The 22,318-nt window shown below is 47.9% G+C and overlaps 1 protein-coding gene and 1 non-coding gene across 11 annotated transcripts; one reads left to right on the top strand and one right to left on the bottom strand.

Moving 5' to 3' along the window:
• Window positions 1-1,885: 1,885 nt before the first annotated feature.
• On the top strand, window positions 1,886-1,958 carry TRNAG-UCC. Its single transcript has one exon. It is a non-coding gene; the product is annotated as a tRNA-Gly (tRNA).
• Window positions 1,959-5,058: 3,100 nt separating this feature from the next.
• Window positions 5,059-15,321, bottom strand: LGALS12 (galectin 12). Of its 10 annotated transcripts, none has more exons than XM_043870973.1 (10): window positions 15,150-15,321; window positions 14,431-14,782; window positions 12,685-12,773; window positions 12,376-12,589; window positions 11,245-11,364; window positions 10,287-10,325; window positions 9,668-9,694; window positions 8,970-9,058; window positions 6,783-7,006; window positions 5,059-6,366 (listed from the first exon to the last, which is right to left on the bottom strand). In XM_043870973.1, the coding sequence occupies exons 2-10, from the start codon at window positions 14,497-14,499 to the stop codon at window positions 6,248-6,250; spliced, it is 990 nt and encodes a 329-aa protein (XP_043726908.1). In that variant the 5' UTR covers window positions 14,500-14,782; window positions 15,150-15,321; the 3' UTR covers window positions 5,059-6,247. The 10 variants fall into 10 exon arrangements, with proteins under 10 accessions (XP_043726908.1, XP_043726918.1, XP_043726996.1 ...); XM_043870983.1 differs by lacking the exon at window positions 15,150-15,321 and having other exon boundaries at window positions 14,431-14,596; window positions 14,641-14,796; XM_043871061.1 differs by lacking the exon at window positions 15,150-15,321 and having other exon boundaries at window positions 5,059-6,129; window positions 6,783-6,867; window positions 14,431-14,796.
• Window positions 15,322-22,318: the final 6,997 nt, after the last annotated feature.

Below are 22,318 nucleotides of genomic sequence, written 5' to 3' on the forward strand. Positions count from 1 at the left end.
TTTTTTTTAAGAAGGACATAGTCTCAGGAATTTTTTAATCCTTTAAGACAGAATAAATTCAGCTTTTTAAATAACTCAATACATTATCTTGGTTTTATTCAAATTTCACTGGAAAAGGAAAAATGTTGCCAAGCAGTTCTAGTGCATAGTCTTTTTTTTTTTTTTTCATTTATTTTTATTAGTTGGAAGCTAATTACTCTACAATATTGCAGTGGGTTCTGTCACATGTTGACGTGAATCAGTCATGGATTTACAAGTATCCCCCATCCCGATCCCCCCTCCCACCTCCCTCTCCACCCGATCCCTCTGGGTCTTCCCAGTGTACCAGGCCCGAGCACTTGTCTCATACATCCAGCCTGGGCTGGTGATCTGTTTCACCCTTGATAATATACATGTTTCGATGCTGTTCTTTCTAAACATCCCACCCTCGCCTTCTCCCACAGAGTCCAAAAGTCTGTTCTGTACATCTGTGTCTCTTTTTATGTTTTGCATATAGGGTTATTGTTACCATCTTTCTAAATTCCATAAATATGCATTAGTATACTGTATTGGTCTTTATCTTTCTGGCTTACTTCACTCTGTATAATGGGCTCCAGTTTCATCCATCTCATTAGAACTGATTCAAATGAATTCTTTTTAACGGCTGAGTAATATTCCATGGTGTATATGTACCAGAGCTTCCTTATCCATTTGTCTGCTGATGGGCATCTAGGTTGCTTCCATGTCCTGGCTATTATAAACAGTGCTGCGATGAACATTGGGGTGCACGTGTCTCTTTCAGATCTGGTTTCCTCAGTGTGTATGCCCAGAAGTGGGATTGCTGGGTCATGTGACAGTTCTATTTCCAGTTTTTTAAGAAATCTCCACACTGTTCTCCATAGCGGCTGTACTAGTTTGCATTCCCACCAACAGTGTAAGAGGGTTCCCTTTTCTCCACACCCTCTCCAGCATTTATTGCTTGTAGACTTTTGGATAGCAGCCATCCTGACTGGCGTGTAATGGTACCTCATTGTGGTTTTGATTTGCATTTCTCTGATAATGAGTGATGTTGAGCATCTTTTCATGTGTTTGTTAGCCATCTGTATGTCTTCTTTGGAGAAATGTCTGTTTAGTTCTTTGGCCCATTTTTTGATTGGGTCATTTATTTTTCTGGAGTTGAGCTGCAGGAGTTGCTTGTGTATTTTTGAGATTAATCCTTTGTCTGTTGCTTTGTTTGCTATTATTCTCTCCCAATCTGAGGGCTGTCTTTTCACCTTACTTATAGTTTCCTTTGTTGTGCAAAAGCTTTTAAGTTTGTTTAGGTCCCATTTGTTTATTTTTGCTTTTATTTCCAATATTCTGGGAGGTGGGTCATAGAGGATCCTGCTGTGATTTATGTCAGAGTATTAGTTTTTAATAAAGTCACTATGGTCATTCAAATGTGGGTTTTTTGCATTGACATGTATTTTCATTTCACTTGGGTGAATTAGGAGTGGGATTGCTGGTCATATGGTAAGTGTATATTTAAGCTAATAAAAAACTGCCAAGCCACCAACCAGTCTTTGAAGTAAATCTGTATTTTGCAGACTTGTTCTTCAGGTTCTCACTACTCACCCTCTCGCTCCTGCTTTCATTGCTATTCCTTCTTTCTCCTCCATCTCACCATCACACATGCACACTCTGCCCACCCACTCCTCCCACCCCACCCCAGGCCCCCTCATACACTTAACATAACATACACCAACCCTACAATCCAGCAATTTCACCTGTAAGTGTTCACCTATTCACCTAAGTGAACAAACAATGTCTTTAGTTAAAGGAAAACCAAGAAAATTTATTACCTGCATCTGCTCTATAACTATTGCTAAAGGAAATTCCTCAGAGAAAAAGAAATGATACTGGGACTTCCCTGGTGGTTCAGTGGCTAGGATTCTGTGCTTCCAATGCAGGGGGCCCGGGTTCAAACCCTGGTCAGGGAACAAGATCCCATGTGCTGTAACTAAGACCTCATGCAGTCAAATAAATAAATAAATATATATAAAAAAAAAAAAAAAAGAAATGATACTAAAAGGAAATCAGGAACATCAGGAAGGAAGGAAGAACAACAGAAATTAAATATAATAGACCAGTGGTTTTCAGCTGGGGAAATTTAAACCCCCACCCTCTACCACCCTGGACATTTGGCGGTATAACTGCATTGTGTCCAACTTTTTGTGACCCCATGGATTGAAGCATGCCAGGCTCCTCTGTCCTCCAGTATCTCCCTGAGTTTGCTCAAATTCATGTACATTGAGTTGGTAATGCTATCTATCCATGAGAAACAATATCATATCTAAAGCACTTTAATATGCATCAAAAAACAGAACTTCAAAATAAAGGAAGCAAAACCAGACAGAACTGAAAGGAAAAACAGACAAACATGTAATTATAGCTGAAGGCTTTAACATTCCTCTCTGAAAACCTTACAGGACCTGTAGATGGAAAACCAGCAAGAATACAGAAAAGTTGAACAATACCATCAACAAATTGGATCTAACTGACATTTATTGAACAAGTAACATCAGAGTACACATTCAAGTGCCCACAGGAACTTGAAGTTTATATTCTGGATCATGAGAAAATCTTAAAAATTTTAAAATAATTGAAATTATACAAAGTGTGTTCCTGACCATAGTGAAGTTAAACTATAACTCAATAACAGAAAGATATCAGAATGATCTACAATACTTGGAATTAAATAACACACTTTTAAATAATCCACCCATCAAAGAGGAAGTCTCAATGGACATTAGCAAATATTTTAAAATGAACAAAAATGCAAACACAAAATATCAAAATTTGTGTGGTATAGGTAAAGTGCTGAGGAAAAATGTATTATCTTAAATGCTTATACTAGAAAAGAAGAAAAGTTTAAAATCAGTACTCTGAGCTTTCAACTGAAGAAATTAGAAAAAAAGAGCAAAATAAACTAAAGCAAGTAAAAAGAAGGAAATAAAAAATAATAAGGGCAGAAATCTATAAAGCTGGAAACAGAAAACAGTAGAGAAAATCAATAGGGTTGAAGCCATTTTTCTGAAAATACCAATTAAGTTGGTAAAACTCTAGTGAGACTGACAAAGAAAAAAAGGGAAAAAGATTCAAATTACCAATATCAGAAATGAAAGAAGGGTTTTCACTAAAGACCCCATAGACATTGAAAAGATAAGAAAATCATATTATGCCCTGTATGTATGTATTACATTTGATGACTAAGATTAAATGTAGATTGGTACAGCCACTATAGAGAACAGTATGAAGATTCCTTAACAAATTAGGAATAAAATTACCAGATGACCCAACAACCCCACTACTGGGCATATGCTCTGAGAAAACCACAATTCAAAAAGACACATGTACCCTAGTGTTCATCGCAGTACTGTTTACAATAGCCAGGACATGGAAGCAACCTAGATATTCATTGATAGATGAATGGATAAAGAAGATATGGTACATATGTACAATGGAATATTACTCAGCCATAAAAAGGAACAAATTTGAGTCAGTTGTAGTGAGGTGGATGAATCCAGGACCTGTTATACAGAGAAGTCAGAAAGAGCAAAACAAATATTGCCTATTAATGCATATATATGGAATCTAGATTAAATGGACCAATTTCTTGAAAAACACAAACTAACAAAGCCAACCGAAGATAAAATAGATACACAGTCTATTTCTATGTCCTATTAAAAGAATTGAATTTTTAATTAAAAAATCTTCGAAATGGAAATATCCAGGTCTAGATAGCTTCCCCAGCAAATTTCATGAACAGTTTAAAGAAACAATCCCAATGTTTACAAAATTCCAGAAAATAGAGAAGGGGACAGCACTTCTGAGAGAACACACAGATGGAAAATTAGCACATGAAAAGATGCTCAACATCTTTAGCTGCTAGGGAAATACAAATTAAAGCCATAATGAGATACCTCTACACATCAAGAATGGCTAACATAAAAAATCCTGACAATAACAAGTATTGATGAGCATGCAGAACAACTGGAAATTTCATAGATTGCTGGTGGGAATGTGAAATTTCCAAAGCTACTCTGAAATAACTCTGGAAAATAGTTTGATGGTTTCTTATAAAATTAGACATGCATTTACCACATAATCCATCAAGCCCAGTGGTAGGTATTAAACCAAGATAAATGAAGTTACATTCATACAAAGACTTGTATACAAATGTTTTTAGCAGCTCTATTCATAATTGTCAAAAACTGAAAACCACCCAAATGTTCTTCAGTGGGTCAACAGATATATTGTGGTACAATAGAATCATACTGAGTATTAATAATAAATAGAAATGACTCAGTGTTATACACAGCACTTAGATCAGTACCCAAAGGTACTGCTGATTGAAAGAAACCAATTTCAAAGGGTCACATCCTACCTGATTCCATTTATAAGACATTCTCAAAATACAAAATATAGTAATGGTGAGCAGATCAGTGAGTTGCTGGGGGTTAAGTGAAAAAGTTAGCTTAAAGCTTAACATTCATAAAACTAAGATCATGGCATCTGGTCCCATCACCTCATGGGAAATAGATGGGGAGACAGTGGAAACAGTGTCAGACTTTATTTTTTTGGGCTCCAAAACTACTGTAGATGGTGACTGCAGCCATGAAATTAAAAGATGCTTACTCCTTGGAAGGAAAGTTATGACCAACCTAGATAGCATATTAAAAAGCGGAGACATTACTTTGCCAACAAAGGTCCGTCTAGTCAAGACTATGGTTTTTCCAGTGGTCATGTGTGGATGTGAGAGTTGGACTGTGAAGAAAGGTAAGCGCCAAAGAATTGATGCTTTTGAACTGTGATGTTGGAGAAGACTCTTGACAGTCCCTTGGACAGCAAGGAAATCCAACCAGTCCATCCTAAAGGAGATCAGTCTTGGGTGTTCATTGGAAGGACTGATGCTGAAGCTGAAACTCCAGTACTTTGGCCACCTCATGCAAAGAGTTGACTTATTGGAAAAGACCCTGATGCTGGGAGGGATTGGGGGCAGGAGGAGAAGGGGACGACAGAGGATGAGATGGCTGGACATGAGTTTGATGTAAACTCTGGGAGCTGGTGATGGACAGGGAGGCGTGGCGTGCTGCGATTCATGGGGTCGCAAAGAGTCGGACACGACTGAGCGACTGAACTGAACTGAACTGAACTGAAGGGAGGGGGTGGAGAGGTATGATTACACAGAAGTGACACCAAGGAATTTTTTGGAATGACAGAGTTATATATCCTGATTGTATTGGTGGTCATCACACAAATCTAGAATTTTACCCATCCTGGAAAGTCAATTTTACATGTTAATTAAAAAATAAAATAAAAAGTATGGATAACCACTAGAAGTATATAAAATGGAATTCATAACTTTCAAATTAGCTTAAGAAAAAAATGGGAGAGTGATAAAGGAGACTTCATCAATCCAATAGTAAGTATGAAAGCTGAAAACATAAGGACAAAATAGCAATAGTAAGTAGAAAACACAAAATCAGATCATATGAACGATACCAAATATGCCAGGAATCACAGTTGTGGACCTGTGACCAGGCACATGGTCATCTCACAGAGAACACTTCCAGCCTCCCTTGTAGACAGTGTGGCCATGTAACTATTTGCCAATGAGATGTGAGTGCAAATAGTGTGTGCCAATCCCAGGCCTGGGCTTATGACATCAGGTGGGCCTTGTCCATATTCTCTATTTGCCTTCTCAGTGGTTGAAACCCAGATACAGTGGTGACCATGCCTCAGCCATGCAGGTGATGCTGATGCTCTGGGGTTTGTGGGATGACCCAGAAGGTCCACAGCGAGCAGTTACCCACTGACCTGAACTATTTTCTGTTTATGTGAGAAGGAAATAAACATCTCAATTTTTAAAGCTGCTGTATTTTGGGGTACCTTCATTAGTACCTTTGTTAGGCTTCATTTGGAGTATCTACCTCCTTTTAGAGGCCCCTGAAGGACAGCAGAGCCAAATCCCAGGCTCTCAGAAGAGGGAGCTGCAGAGTTTCTGGAGCCTTCACGTTCTTGTGCCCACCTTCTGCTGTGGGGCCCAAAGCATCTGCAGACTCAGGCTCCTGGTTCCGGAGGTGAGCCAGGCCTGACATCGTGGTGACACTTTTAATGAGGGGAGGAGAGTGGGGTCAGCTGGTGGGGCCTTCGGTATAGGCAGGTCCTCTTCTCTGGCTGGGCCCTCTGGCTCCCTCCTCAGTAGTGGACACAGTAGAGCTGGACACTACCACTGATCCGCAGTTCCCGTAGCTGCTCCAGGACCTGCTGGCCCAGGCTGGTGGCCCCGACGCCCTGCCCATTGAGTGCCAGCTTCAGGCCTCCCTCCTGGCACAGGAGCAGCACCTGTATAGAAGGGCATGGGGTGCTGCAGGCTCCCAGGCCCTCCCTTGCCTGCCTGACGCCCCACCCAGTGAGCTTCTCCTTCCATCAAAGGACACAGGGAATGGACCCATGGGGCACCCACTGGTGAAAAAGACAGGATGACGGAGGGGCCCAGGTTGTCATCAGCCCTGCCACAAGGATCTGCCCAGGACTTGGCCTCTGTTTCACCATCTGTAACAGGGGTTGCTTCCCCTAGGGGAGTGGTCTCAACCTCAGCTGCACACTGGAGTCATTAGCAGGGCTTTTTAATAATGCTGAGGCCAGGGCCCACTTTGATTAATTAAATTGGTGTTTCAGGGTGTGCGATCAGGCCCACTGATTTCCTCTCTTCTAGTGGCTCTGGCTCCACATACCGCGCCCCCCCTCCCCGGACGTACCCCCACTCTCCCGGATGGGAGTGCAGCTCTGCGCTCCACCCCAGAGGGACCAGGGGTCTGGGCTCTGACCCACCTCGAAGAATCGCTGGGGGTAGAAGAGAAAGGGGGCCAAGATCAGCTTCTTCCGGCCCCAGCGGGAGACCCAGGCCAGAGTTCTGTCTGCAAAGGACGCCCTGAGAGTCACGGGAACGTGGGCGGCCTCGTCTCGCAGACTGAGCGTGAAACTGTGGGAAGGGGCCGGAGAAGGGGCTTACAGGCTTGCTAAATAAACACCAGATGCTGTGCTAAGCCTTGAGGTCGGTGGTCCAGGGCTTACCTAACCTGTAGAAATGTTCTGGCTGGCCCCCAGTATTGTTCAACTTTAAAGTATTAACATTTTCAAAAACTGAGAAAGTTTATACAAAAGAGAACTTTTGGCTTCTTTTTTAAAAAAAAATTCAGATCTGGCATCAGAAAATCTACAGAAATATTCTTTCCACTTCACCACATTCCCAACCTGGTGCCTCACTGTTTACGTGACCTGCCTGGCCTCTGAGGACATGTGAATTCACGGCCCTTGAGAGAGAGCAGTAAAATGATCTGTGTGTCAACTACTAATAACCATGTGACTTTGAGCTAAGATCTGGCTTCCTGTCTCCAAATTTGGGAAGGAGCGGGGGTTCTTTTCTTCACTGGAAACTTTTCATCTTCCCTGTTCAGGTGGGGTTATCTTTCTCCTTTTTTTCTGATGGGGGAACTCAGGGCTCAGAGGGGTGGAGTGACTTGCCCAAGACCACAGTTTATAAAAGGCAAAACCAGGAATCCAACCCAGTCGTGCCTGGTTTTCGAGGCCCATGCTGCCGAGAGCTTTGCTGCAACCCGCCCAGAATTCACGAACCTGATCAAGAGCATGGGGGGCAAGGATTTAGTCAGGTCAGTGACTTAAAAAACAAGAGCAAAATAGAAGGCGATGGGGCAGGGAAAATACACGGCATTCTCCTTACTCCCCTGCTCTTCCACCACATTTGTGGACCACTTGTTATATGCCTGGCATAATCCCTAAAGCCGGAACTATTTTTACCCCCTTTTACAGACAAGGAAACGGAGGCACAGAGAGGAAAGGTCACTGCTGTGAAGCTGCTCAGATTCGAAGTGTCCTCAACAGAAGTCAAGGGCTTCCCAGGTGGCGCTAGTGGTAAAGAACGCACCTGCCAATGCAGGAGACCTAAGAGACATGGGTTTGATCCCTGGGTTGGGAAGATCCCCTGGAGAAAGAAATGATGACCCACTCCAGTATTATTGCCTGGAGAATTCCATGGACAGAGAAGCCTGGCGGGTACAGTCCCTAGGGTCACACAGAATCGGACACAACTGAAGCGACTTAGCACCCAGGCATGCAACAGAAGTACACCCAGGAAATCGGGTCCAGAAACGTCATGAGATCCAGTGCAGTTCCGGAAAGAAGGAGAGAAGGAAGGATGATGAGGAAGAAGGAAAGAAAAGAAGGAGAAAGAAAGAAAGAAAAGAAAGATACTTGTCTTACTGGAGCCTGCCGGTTTGAGGGATGAAGTAGTAGCGCCCCCTGTGGGAGAGGCCAGGCAGCATCCACTTGAATAGAGTTCCTCTAAGCCCCCACCTCCCAGTGCCGGGCCTGCTCTCTGGGGTCCTCTGGCGGTGTTTCCTAAACCAGGACACTATGGGAGATCACGTGCTCCCATCTGTACGCGACTTTTCAAGTTGTACACTTTTGTTCTCTAGTTTTTATTTTTTTGGCTGAGAGGCATGAGGGAATCTTAGTTTCCTGACCAGAGAGCAAATCTGTGCCCCCTCACTGGAAGCGCAGAGTCCTAACCACTGGGCTGCCGTGGAAGTCCCAGCCTGTGTCTTTAAAGGGCCTTTCCTGAGGCTGCAGCTGGGGCCTGCGGTGAGAGGCTGGCCGGCCTGACCACACGTCCAGGCAGGGAAGACACTCCCAGAATTGGAGCTGCTGGTGCCACAAAGCTACCTGAGCCCTGGAACCAATCCCAGGTGAGACTTTCACAGGCTCTGTGACCTTGGGCAATGTACTTCTGCTCTCTGCTCCTCTGTCTCCTCACCTGGGGGCTAAGCAGTAGCCCTGGAGATTGAAGAGGTGATGCTTCTAAAGCTTGTGCCTGGCACAGAGATGCGTCCCGTCTCCCACCCCGCCCCCCAATTCTGCATACTTACTCCTTGGGCTCCGGTAAGACCAGTCCCCGCACTATGATGACCTGTCCAGGCCAGAGACCCTGGGGAAAGGCATGTGAGCAGGGCACCTCCTGAAGGAACACAGGAAATGACTGAGAGGCGGGGGTTGGGGGGGATCTCACAGAGGGGGTTGGGGAGGGCTACTGCCCGGAAGAGCTGCTTCCTGGGCTGTCCTTAGGGGCCAGGGAGCCCCGAGGCAGGTAAATCTCTGCCTCTGTGCCTGCAGCCAGGAGGAAACAGCCCTGCTCAGTTATTATACACCTACTGCAGGCCGGCCTCCTGTACTCTGCTCTCCCTGTCCTCCCCTTCTCTTCGCCTGCCCCCCTGTGCTGCGAGCCCCTAATGCTGAGCTCCAAATGGTAATGGCTCATTCCTTGGTCTGCCTCCCCACCAGCCTGTAAGCAGCTGGAGGGGTGGAGCTGATATGTACCTCCACCCTGGAGCCTGGTGCTGGGCCTAGCAGGGACGACTATCAGAAAATTGTGTGCAGGATAAATGGAGAATAGGTAAAATGAAGCTGGAGCTTTAGCCTGAAGTTGCCCGTTCACCCACAACTTGCAATTCAAGGGGAAATCCTGGTGCTGGGGGCCATTTCCCGCCAGGTGGGGGCGCCCTCCCAGCCCTGATAGAGCAGGTGAGGGACTGTCCCTCCACCAGATGCAGGAGCAGCGGTCACTCACCAGCCCCGGGCTCCTCAGCAGGAAAGGCTGTCAAGGAAAGAAAGAGGCGACATGGAGGCCACGTGGTGCTCGCTCAATAAAAGGGATCCTTAAAAGTTGGGGATGCTGGGGATTTGCTTCTCTCAGAGATAATACAGGAAAATGATTGGCCCTCCAGTGGGGCCCTCTTGAATTCAGGTGGACACTGGCTCTGGAATAATGGGGAAGAACTGGACGGAGGGTCTGTCATTCACTCACTGCGTGACCCTGGCCGAGTCCCTGGGTCTCATTTCCCTTCTGCCCTGCAGGCCAACCTGCTACCTTGCAGGGTTGCTGAAGCTCCATCTGAGATGGATTCGGCAGAAAGGCTGGGCCCTGCCCACTCCGGGAAGTCAGCCCACCGCATCCGTCCTCCCTAGCTGGCCTTGGCACCAGGGAGAGGCAAATCCAGGCTCCCATGGGCTGAGGCAGGGCCAGCTGTAACCATGGTGTCCGCACAGTGAGGGAAGGGGCAGCTGGGCCTTGTGCAATGTGAGCAGCAGCCCAGAGAATGGCAGGTCCTGCTGGGGTCAGAGAGAGGGGCACCGGCTCAGCTGGGATGGCTGGGACAGCAAAGGCTAACCCAGCTTCCAAGACTCACGTGTCCAACCGGATACTCGCTGCCACCCTCCACGAATGGCTATTGGGAGAAAGAAAAAGCAACAGGCAGGATTCAGGACCACTGCAAGCCTAGAGCTTGACTGTTTTGGCTCCCGTCTGCCCTTCTGTGCCTGGGAAGGAGGGCAGAGGCCGGCTGTGGCTTTGGTAGCTCTTCCTCTCCCCAGAGGCCTTGTCAGGGCTTCTCAAACCTGGCATTTTGATCATGCTGATTCCTGGGCCCTACCTTCGACTTACTAAATCAGAATCTCTGGTGGTGGGTCCCAGAAATCTGCATTTTTAAATCAACTCCTCAACTGGGAATGATACAGCCAGTGCTACGTTTGGGTCCCACGGCTCCAAGACTCCAAGTCATTTGCCACTGTTCCACATTGACCAGACCCCACGCCCGGGATAGCTCCTCTGGCAGCTCAGTTGGTAAAGAATCTGTCTGCAAAGCAAAGGACCCTGGTTTGATTCCTGGGTTGGGAAGATCCCCTGAAGAAGGGATAGGCTATCCATTCCAGTATTCACGGGCTTCCCTGGTGGCTCAGACGGTAAAGAATCCTCCTGCAATGTGGGAGACCTGGGTTTGATCCTTGGGTTGGGGAGATCCCCTGGATAAAGGAACAGTTTCCCACTCCAGTATTCTTGCCTGGAGAATTCCATGGGCCGAACAGCCTGGCAGGCTACAGTCCATGGGGTCGCAAAGAGTCAGACACAGCTGAGCGACTTTCACTTTCACGTCCAGGATAGACTTCTGCCCCAGGCTCTCGGGCCCCTCTTCTGTGGTCACCTCTTCCCTCAGCCCCGCCATGTCCCACACCTGGATGGGTGCCCTCCACCTTGGCTGTAATTGGTGTCAGGACTTGTCTGGGATGGAAAGGGGTCCCAGGCTTGTCCAGGCATCAGGAGAAGTCAGAGGCTGCTGCCACCTAGGCCTTGGCCCCAGAGGAACTTACATTGGCGTTCAGGAATCCAACAGCCGTCACCAAGATGTCGCCAAATATGCCCAGGGTGTCTACCCGAGAGAGCGGGAGCCGGTAGCGGTAGTGGAGGAAGTGCTGTCCATTTACACTCACCTGGAGAAAAAGACGAGGCTGAGACCATACTGACGTGCCAGACATCCACTGAGTCTCTTACTGGAATTTTCCTCTTTTAACTTCACACCAACTCTAGGAGGCAGGTATGTTTTACAGACAGGTGCCCAAGGCTTGGGGGAACTTAAATAGCCTCCCCGAGGTTGTGGAACTGGCAGGCAGAGCACCTTCAGGCCTCCGCCTGGTCCCTGACACACCACGCTGGCCCCCTTTCGCCTCTCAGCTGACCTGCCAGCAGCTGCAGCAGCCCTCCGCCTGCCCCATCCACAGGTGAGGAGCCTCAGGGGCTCTGGGACCCCTATCTCTCTCTGCAGTGCTGGCTCGCACCAGCTCCCTCTGCCCTGGAGAAGTCTGAAGATCCTTCTGGCAGGAGTTCGCAGCAGCGGTGAAAGCCTTGAGGCCAAGTTTCTTTCTCCCTTCCTTCCCCACTCTTCTGTGTGATGGGGAGAATGAAAGTTCCCTCCTCATGGGTTGTTGTGAGGAGTCAGTGAGCTGAGAACAGCGTCTGGCATCTGCAGTGCTCTCTAGACGCTCCCCGTGACAGTGGCAGCACCTTGGCATCTGCTGAATACCGCCATGTATACCGGGCCAGGTGGGCCCAGGGCAGTTTGGAACCGGGGCTGGCAGCTCCTTGGTCCTCTGAGTACTGGATTCTGTGCTCCATCCCTCCAAATATCCCTTAACTCAGTGACAAGGGGGACGGGTGAAGGAAAGAGAGGCAGAAGGACACGAGTTCTAGACCCCGTGATGTCCCCTCCCGTGCGTGCGTGCTAAGTCGCTTCAGTCGTGTCCGACTCTTTGCGACCCTATGGACTGTAGCCCTCCAGGCTCCTCTGTCTATGGAATTCTCCAGGCAAGAGTACTGGAGTGGGTTGTCATGTCCTTCAGGGGGTCTTCCCGATCCAGGGATCGTCTCTTGCATCTCCTCCATTGGCAGCCAGGTTCTTTACCACGAGCACCAGCTGGGAAGCCCTGGTGTCCTCTCCTGCTCACCTTCATCTCCTCATTTCCAAAGAGAAAGAGGATGAGGAAGCTGGCCCCTCTCTGCAGGGCCACGTGGGGCCACCGGGCCTCGGCTTGCCAGCACCCACGGTACAGGGTGTTGCAGATGACGTGGGGTTTGGTGGTGTGGAAGCGAGGGTTGAAGTGGATGGCGATGTCTGGCCGGGGGTGCAGGCTGCAGCCGCACTGGAAGTCCACCATGAACCTGTGGGGAGGTGAGGCTCTCAAAGGGCACCTCTGGTCAGAGACTCCCAGAGACCCTCAAGGCAGAGAGGAAGCCCTGTGGAGCACTTCCCTTACCTGCGTGCATTTAGAGGGACCGCTCCCTGGAGCATGACCATCTTGCCTGCTCGCAGGCCACCAAAAATTGTTGTGACATAAGGAATCACCTGAACAAAGAAGAAACTCATCCGTACAAGGTTGGAGAAAGGGCCTAGGGACCCCTGTGTTGGGGGTGGGATGGGGAGGGAAGAGGAACAAGATAACTCTCCCACCCCAAACAGAAAATGTCCTGATGGGGAAAAACAAGTTTTCTCTGAAATGCTCTCTTTCGTCTCCTCTCCTGTCTTGGACCTTCACAACATCCAGGCCACACCACACAGGGGAAGCTGGATTCAGCTCCACTGCACCCTGGGAGCACCAGCCCAGCCCCCGCTCAGCTCCTAGGGCACAGCAGTGACCCCACTGAGGTTCACAGTCCCCTGGCTGCCACCCTGGCCTCCACCAGCCTGGTGTCCAGTCTCCCTGAGGACTGTTTATAGGCCAGAACCTGGGAACTGGGAGGCAGAGGGATGGACAAGTTGGGATCTGAGCACAGATCCTGGCATGGATGCCTGATAATGACTCAGTCTACCTTCTCAGCTCACCTTTCCCCCTGGTATTCCTAAAAGACGACGCACACTTTTACCGCTTCTGGCCCTTTCTGGGACTGTTTCCTCAGCCCTCCCTCCACCTTGTGAAATCTGACTTGACTTCCCAGGCTCTGATTGCTTTTTCAAGCATCATCCATTTTGGTGCCTGAATTATCCCTTCCCTCACTGTGCTCTCTACTGCCGTGGCTAGTCTGGCCCTTGGCTGACTGGCTTAGAGACCTATGGCTGGTTGTTCCTGCTGGGAGGGACAAGCCCCTAAGACAAAGTCCTGTCTTTAGCTTCTACAGGCTCAGTGCCTGGCCTGGCACAGAGTGGGCTCTAAAGAGGTATTTGCAGAATAAACATGAACTTGCCCAGGTTCATACTGGGCAGTGTCACAAGATGGGCCCTTACCCAGTGTTTTCCAACTCCCGGCAGCTTTCAGAAGCCCAAACTGCCGAGAAGAGCTGAGACCCAACAGCTCTGCCCTCTCGGTGGGAGCTTGCAGCTTGCAAAGCAAGGGGTCCCTCTAACCTGGGGAGGATCGGGAGGCCCCGGCTATCAGAGTGCCCACAGCTTAGCCGGGCTCAGCATGTCAGTCCCTCCCACTTCCCAAGCTTCTTCGGGCCTGGCCTGTAATTAACTGAGCTGAAGCTGCTCTCCTGAGAGAGGACCAAGGAAAGAGAAAGTATAATTAGTGCTCATTAGTGGGAGGGTGGGTCTCCTGGGAGTTTGGTCTTCTGTAATGCACTGTCAGGCTTCAGGAAATCTGCCGGGCACTGGGCCAAAGGAGGAGTCCAGGAAACCCCAACCCCTTGTCTGACTGGGAGGTTCTGACCTGACTCCCAGGCTGGAGATGAGACTGCCCTTCCTAAGTGATCAGGGTCCCCTAACGATACTACGCACTCCCCCCCACGCCCTCTTAACCACCCACTGTGGAAGAGGAGACAGCACTGTCTTCAGGCTCTACTGCTTTTAAAATGCAATCATCCCATGAGCTCATTGAGAGCAAGTGAAAATGAGCTGTCAGTCACTCTAAGCTCAGGAGGACCTTCCAAGAGCCATGGGCAGGGGCTGGGGAAACAGGGTCCATGACTCAGAGCCTCTCCAGCCCCCTGCCAACCTGGAAGACCGGGCCCAGCTGGAAGGGGGAGCCCTGAGACCCAGGAGGTTCCAGACCTGAGCGGCTGCTCACCGGGTGGAAGACTGGCGGCTGCAGGATGAAAGTGTCAGGAAGCGGGTCCAGTTTCTCTCCGGGTGACATGGGGGTGGGGTGGGGTGCCTGGGGCAGCTCTCCCAGCAGTCAGTCTCACTCGCACTCTGCAGGGTCCTAGTGGCGCTGGGAGGTGTCTACCCCCAGCGCCCGGCCCCAGCTCCAGCCCCACCGGCTGGATTGGGTGTCAGCAGAAGTCCAGGTCGAGGGGTGTGAAGCTTGCAGTAACTAATCCTCAGGGTCTGAAGCACGCAGCCTGTTGCAGAGGGAAGCCAGAAGCTGGTTCCTTTGAGGTCCGTAGCGGGTTGTGGTTTCCAGGGCGGCAGCCGGAGCCCTTCAAGGTTCCGAGGCAGAAGCCCCGCCCCCAACTTCCTAGACACCAATGGGGGGCTTCCCCTTCCCTCCGCATAAAAGGTTTCCACCTCTCCCTTCTTTTCTGCCGCTTTCCCCACTCTTCTCCTCTTGGCAAGTTTCATAGTCCTTTGGGGCTCCACTTCAGCAATGGCTGGAAATGCCAGGGCCCAGTTGGGGTCACAAGGAAGTGGCATGGGGAGAGGTAAGAACAGGCAGGGTGAGAGGAGACCCTCTTTGGCTCAGAAGAGGCAGGTGAGCAGAGGGGAGCACACAACTACACCAAAGGAGGCCTGGGTTCTTGCTCAGCCTCTGCTCTAGTGTGCTGTTCCCCAGGACAAGTCACTTACCCTCGCTGGGGCTCCTTTTGATAATTTACATATAGAAAAGGTGATCACAGTAGCGTGTCTTCTGTCTTGAAGGGAGGTGGGTCTAGATTTCTGTTTTTTTTTTTTTTTTTTTAAGCTACCCTGTTCTCCTTTGGTGGAGAAGGAAATAGCAACCCACTCCAGTATTTTTGCCTGGAGAATCCCATGGACAGAGGAGCCTGGTGGGCTACAGTCCATGGGGATGCAAAGTCAAACACGGCTTAACTGAACAACAACAACAACAGATGATCCTTGGGACTGGAACCATTCCAGTTCTGGTTCAAATTCCAATAAGCCTTTTCCTTCAAAAAGCAGCACAACCTCTCAACTTTATCCTGAGTTGGGAAGTCCCAGGATCTGACCACTGTGTTGACTTGGCAGCAGAGAATTCCTGGCAGGACGAAGCTGGGCAAAGGTTCAAGGGCCCGGGGTGGGGAGGGGAAAGGAAGCAGCTGCTCTGATGGGTGAGCCCTTGGGGGGTCCTAGGGAAAGAGGCTGCATCTGTAGCTCTTGGGAACTTATTGGGTTTCCCTGGTGGCTCAGATGGCAAAGAATCTGCTTGCAATGCAGGAGACTCAGGTTCAATCCCTGGGTCTGGAAGATCCAGAAATATAAACTTTGAGCCCCACCCCAGAGACATTGGGGTGGAAGAGCCCAGGAATCAGCATTTTAATGTTTGAGAAACACTGACTTATTTTTTTTTTTAACTTTCTTTTTCTTTTTATTTTTTTTCATTTATTTTTATTAGTTGGAGGCTAATTACTTTACAATATTGTAGTGTTTTTTTTTGCCATACATTGACATGAATCAGCTATGGATTTACATGGAAACACTGACTTAGATCCTAACCTGCAGGGCTCCAGGTACAGAACCAGGCTGTTTACTCAGACCCTGCTGGGTAGGGGGAGCTGGGCAGCTGAAGGTGTTCTGTGTGGGAAAATTGGATCTGAGGTGCGTTCAGGAAGAATAATCTATATACACAGCAGGGGGGAGAAAACCAGAGGTAGAGAAACCAGCTGGGCAGGGATGGGGAGCCCTGCACCTAGAGGGCGGAGCTCAGCTTGGCGGCACCCAAATGATGCCCGTCCCCCACACCCTTTCCAGCCTCAGTGCCTCCTCCCTGAATTGAGGAACTAGGGCCAGCATAACAGAACACTGGGGGCTGGGTGGCTGAGACAACAGGTGTTTATTTTCTCACGGTTCTGGAGGCTAGAAGCCCAGATCAAGCTGTCAGCAGGGTTGTTTTTTCCCTGGGGTTGTTTTTCTCCTTGGTTTGCATCCTCATCTTTTCTTGTAGGGAGGCCGGTCACATTGGATTAGGGTCCACCCATCTGACCTCATTTTACCTTCCTTTTCCTTTCAAAGGCCTTATCTCCAAACAGAACACACCCTCACATTCTACATACTGTGGTTTTGTTGTTTAGTCTCTAAGTCGAGCCCTGCTCTTGGTGACCCCATGGACTGTAGACCACTGGGCTCCTCTGTTCATGGGACTTCCCAGGCAAGAATACTGGAGTGAGATGCCATTTCCTTCTCCAGGGGATCTTCCCAACCCAGGACTGAAGCTGCATCTTCTGCATTGGTAGACGGATTCTCTACCACTGAGCCACCGGGGAAGCCATACTTGGGGTCAGGACTCAACAGATGATTTGGGGGTGGTGGACACAATTCAGCCATTAACAGGAGAGTGGTTCTGAAACCCCAGGTGGTTATAACTGTTTCTCTTTGCAACGGTCAGGAGTGGAGGCTGCTGAGGGCCTGCAGGAGGGAGGCAGCAGAAGAAAGGGGGATGGTGCATGTTATTTCTCTTTTCTGATGACTCCAACTTTTGACAGCTGGTGGCAGATGGGGACCTGGTTGGTTTAAAGCACACATCCAGACTTGCTGGATCTGATCCGAGAGGCTCCAGAGTAAGAGAAGGTCTTAGTTAGTCTGTCCAGGGGTGGCATGGGGCGGTGGAGTAAATTTCTCTTCCTGAGCCAGAGTGAGGGGGCACTTGTGGGAGAGGTTCAGGAGGGGGCTGAGGGTGGCCTGACGCTGGCAGGTGGGGTTCCCCTGCCACAGACTGGCACTCGCCCACCCCACCTCCATACCCTCCATCCTGTACCTTTTCCTCAGAGCATTTATCATAGCTTGTCATTATGTATTGAAGAATTGTTTAATGTCTGTCTCTTATTCCCCCCACTCCTCACCTGTAAGTTCCAAGAGGGCAGATTCTTACAACCAAATGCCTGACACAGGGAAAGTTCTCAGAATATAGACTGGGTGACTGTGAGAGGTGATGGTTTATAGTTCCTGTCCTGTCTCTGCCTTTTTCTCTGTCTCTCTCTTAGCAGGTGTGGAATCATGGCCCAACTGCAAAATAGCCCACATACTCTTCTAACTAGCTACAGATTGTAACTGAGACATTAAAAAAAAAATCAATATTTGTCAATTACCAATTAATAGTTTGGGAAACATAATCCATGCTCAGGGATCTCAAGGTGCCCCAGTTCCCCCATTCTTTGATCTAGGAGCCTCTTTCACTGCTCCTGAATAGGTAGAACTCTCTGGGCCTAGGGAGGGACTACTGCATAGATTAACCTACTTTGATCTATGTCTCCATCCCTTTCTTCTATCTAATTCCCTTCTAGGTCACTGAAAATGCTCATGGATTCTTTTTCTCTCGGAACCAGCTTTGCATCATCCTAAAACATAGTGGCAGGATAGAAGAATTGACAAGGCAAGAAGAATTGGCAGAACCTGACAGCTGGCTGGATAAGGGAGACAGGGAAAAAGGACTCCCAAAAGGGACTCCAACATCTTGAATTAAATGATTCAGAAAATTCTGGAAAAACAGGGAAGATTGAGGTATAATCTGGAGGGGGTGGCAAGCTGGTTAATTCCAGCCAAGATCATTTTGGAGGAGGTGGGGGTATAAGAATCAGTTTAGGTGGAGCCTGGATGTTCAATCAGTGTGTTTGAAGGAATGAAGGTGCTATGGTCTGAAAGCAGGTTCGTATACTCTTGAGTAAACAGTTTCAATTTCTTTTGGTGGCTATGCTGCCCTGTAAGTGAGTTTTAGTGACTGCAGCAATTTTTAAAAAATAACTGGATGCTGCATTTGTTAAAGGGATCAGCAATCAATCTTGCTCTCAGGGTGCCTCCAGTCTAATTGGAGAGAGAAGACATATACTTGGAGGGGAGAACCAACAGGACAAAGCCAGCTGTTTTTATTTCTCTTTCCCCCCTCCAAAGAGATAGACAGAAATATCATAAAATTGGGAAAAGGACAAGCAACACTCATAGGTTCAGTAGGCTAACATGACATTTCTTGTTATTAATATTTTGATGTGTATCTTACTGAACCAACCAACCAAAGAATCCAAAAATCCCAAACCACAACTCAATCAGTGCACAGCTTTTGCTCTCCTGTCCTTTTTGCTGGGGGAGAGATGCAAGGCCTGGAAGAGCAGAAGCACAGTCTGCTCCTGTGGGCACCTTCCCACTGCAGTGTCCTGAATGGGAGGGGAGGTGGAAAGGTCCTGAATGTGGGGATGGAGGAGGAGAGCCATGGGGGCCCACCAGGCACTCCTTCTATCTCTGGGCAGTTCTAGTGCTGGGGGCCTCAGTAGAAATAGTGTAGAAATAGAACAGGCAAAGTTCTTTTACTCCAGCACTCTCTGTCATGGAGGAGGCCCTCAGAGAGGCACCTGGGTCTCCCTTTGGGCCCTTTCAGAGGCAGGAGCCTGTCCTCCCCTAGCCCTCCCAACCCGCCTGGCTGCCTGAACAGCCCGGTGGCTCTTGCTTCTTCATATGATACCCAAGGAACCTCTGAGGTCCTCATCTGGGCACCATGAGAGTCAGGAGTTCAGTTCAGTTTAGTAGCTCAGTCGTGTCCGACTCTCTGCGACCCCATGGACTGCAGCACGCCAGGCTTCCCTGTCCATCATCAGCTCCTGAAGCTTGCTCAAACTCATGTCCATCGAGCCGATGATGCCATCCAACCATCTCATCCTCTGCCATCCCCTTCTCCTCCTGCCTTCAATCTTTCCCAGCATCAGGATCTTTTCCAATGAGTCAGTTTTTTGAATCAGGTGGCCAAAGCATTGGAGTTTCAGCTTCAGCATCAGTCTTTCCAATGAATATTCAAGACTGATTTCCTAAAGGATTTGATCTGGTTTGATCTTGCAGTCCAAGGGACTCTCAAGAGTCTTCTCCAACACCACAGTTCAAAGGCATCAATTCTTCGGCGCTCAGCTTTCTTTATGGTCCAACTCTCACATCCATATATGACTACTGGAAAAACCACAGCTTTGACAAGATGGACCTTTGTCAGCAAAGTAATGTTTCTGTTTTTTAATAGGCTGTCTAGATTGGTCATGGCTTTTGTTCCAAGGAGCAAGCGTCTGGAGCAAGCCAGGAGTTCATCACCCACAGATGTTTACTACAGGAACTTCAAAGGGCTATATTTTAGGAAGAAGAAAGATGGCTTCAGAGGGAAGGTTTGTGATGTGAGAAGGAATGATAAACAAATGGAGTGGCAAATGTATAGGCAAATCTAAGCATATATGTATATATAATATAATAATGGTACCAACAGTAATGTGAATTTGGGGTTTTAAAAAAGGGCAGAACTAAAATAGCATGGAAGGGGCAGATTGGAGTGAAAGTGTTCCAAGGTTCTCACATTGCTTCAGAGGGGTGTTTAGGATACTACTTTAAACCTTTGAGCATGAATGTTAAAATTTTGAGGGCAATAAATAAAAGAATAGAGTGTAAACTTTCAAATGAATAGAGAAAAAAATGTAATACACACCTAAGATCAAATATCTATGAAGAATATTATAAAAGTTCATTGAGAGACATTAAAGAAGTCCTAACAAGAAGAGAGATATAATATGTAATAGATTGGAAGACTCAATTTTGTAAAGATCTCAAAATTGCTAAATTGATTTATGAATTCAATGTAATGTCAATCAAGGTGATGACACACTCTTTTGAGCAACCTGACAAGCTGATTCTGAAATATTTATGGAAGGGCAAAAACTCAAGAGTAGTCAAGAAACTCCTGGGGAAGAATAAGGGGAATCTGAAGATATCTATATATTAAGATTTATCATAAAGGTATAGTAATTAAGATCATATGATAAAATCATTGGATCCCTTCCAGGGTCCAAGAGTGAGTGGGCTCTTGTTTAACACTCAGAAATGGATTGTCCAAGGAGACACACACACTGACAAAGCAAGAGACTTTATTGGGAAGGGGCTCCCAGGCAGAGAGGTAGGGTAAGGGAACCCAGGAGAACTGCTCTGCCATGCGGCTTGCAGTTTCCAATTTTATGGTGATGGGATTAGTTTCCAGGTTTTCTCTGGCCAGTCACTCTGACTCAGGGTCCTTCCTAGTGACACATGCATTGCTTAGCCAAGATGGATGCAGTGAGAAGGATTCTGGGAGGTGGTAGGGCAGGTGGCATCTTCTTTTGACCTTTCCCAGATTCCTCCCATTGGTGGTGGCTTGTTAGTTCTGTGTTCCTTGCCAGGACCTCCTGTCGTAAAATAACTCACACAAATGGTTACTATGGTGCCTGGCCAGGGTGGGAGGTTTCAGTCAATGTTTCCCTTAACAGTAGTAGCACGAAGACAAACACATTTTCCTGTGGAGTAGAATAAGAGCCAACAATATTCCTGCTCATTCACGAAAACCTGACATGTGACAGAGGTGGCCTTGCTCATCTTGAGGGTGGGGGTTGGGGATGGGGTTGGGAGGGAAGGAAGAAACTACCAGTAAGTGATGCTGAGATAAATGATTATTCATATGAGGGAAACACACATTGGATCTCTGCCTCACATGCACACAAAAATCAATTCCAGGTTGACAGAATGAAAAGAACGTTTTAAAAAATTTACAAGAAAATGTAGAAAAATATTTTTTCTGAATTCAGGGCAAAGGAAGACTTCATGGAAAGACACAGGGAGCTGACCTCAGAAGAAAGAATTGGTAAATTCTGCTTTCTTAAACTCCATAATTTCTCTTCAAAAGATTTCATAGAGAGAGTGAAAAGATAAGCCAGGAACTGGAAGAAAATGTGTGCAAACAAATATGACCGGTTAAAGATGAATATAGAGAATTTATAGACAATACCTACAAATCAGTAAGAGTGCAACTCCAAAGACAAATGGGCAGAAGACACAAACAGGCACATTTAAAAGAGAGAGTCTAAATGGCTAATAAATATATGTAAAGGTCTCAATGTTATTAGTGATTGTGCTTAGTTGCTCAGATATGTCCAACTCTTTGAGATCCCATGAACTATAGCCTGGGCTTCCCTGTTGGCTTAAAGGTAAAGAATCTGTCAGCAGTGCAGGAGACCTGGGTTCGATCCCTAGGTTGGGAAGATCCTCTAGAGGAAGGCATCACAACCCACTCCAGTATTCTTGCCTAGATAATGCCCATGGACAGAGGAGTCTGGCAGTCTACAGTTCATGGGGTCGCAAAGAGTCAGACATGACTGAGTGACTACACACAGCACAGGATTATAGCCTCTGGGCTCCTCTGTCCATGGGATTCCCCAGGCAAGAATCCAGGAGTGGGTTGCCATTCCCTTCTCCAGGAGATCTTCCCAACCCAGGGATCAAACCCAGGTCTCCTGCATTGCAGGTGGATGCTTTACCGTCTGAGCCACCAGGGAAGCCCCATTAGTGATCAGTTATGTGCAAATGAAAACGTCAGTGAAATACTATTTTATATCCGCTCACCTGGAAAAATTAAGTAAGATAGTACTGCTGCTGCTGCTAAGTCACTTCAGTCGTGTCCAACTCTGTGCGACCCCATAGACGTCAGCTCACTAGGCTCCCCCGTCCCTGGGATTCCCCAGGCAAGAACACTGGAGTGGGTTGCCATTTCCTTCTCCAATGCGTGAAAGTGAAAAGTGAAAGTGAAGTTGCTCAGTTGTGTCCGACTCTTAGCGACCCCGTGGACCGCAGCTACCAGGCTCCTCCATCCATGGGATTTTCCAGGCAAGAGTACTGGAGTGGGGTGCCATTGCCTTCTCCGACAACAGTACTACGTGTTGGCAAAGACGTAAATCAACAAGAATTCTTACCCACTACTGGTGGAAGTGGAACTGGTACCACCAATTGGGAAAACGTTTTAGTGTTCTGTTGTGGCA

The sequence above is a fragment of the Cervus elaphus genome, chromosome 2 (assembly GCF_910594005.1).
Source record: "Cervus elaphus chromosome 2, mCerEla1.1, whole genome shotgun sequence".
Classification (NCBI taxonomy): Eukaryota; Metazoa; Chordata; class Mammalia; order Artiodactyla; family Cervidae; genus Cervus; species Cervus elaphus.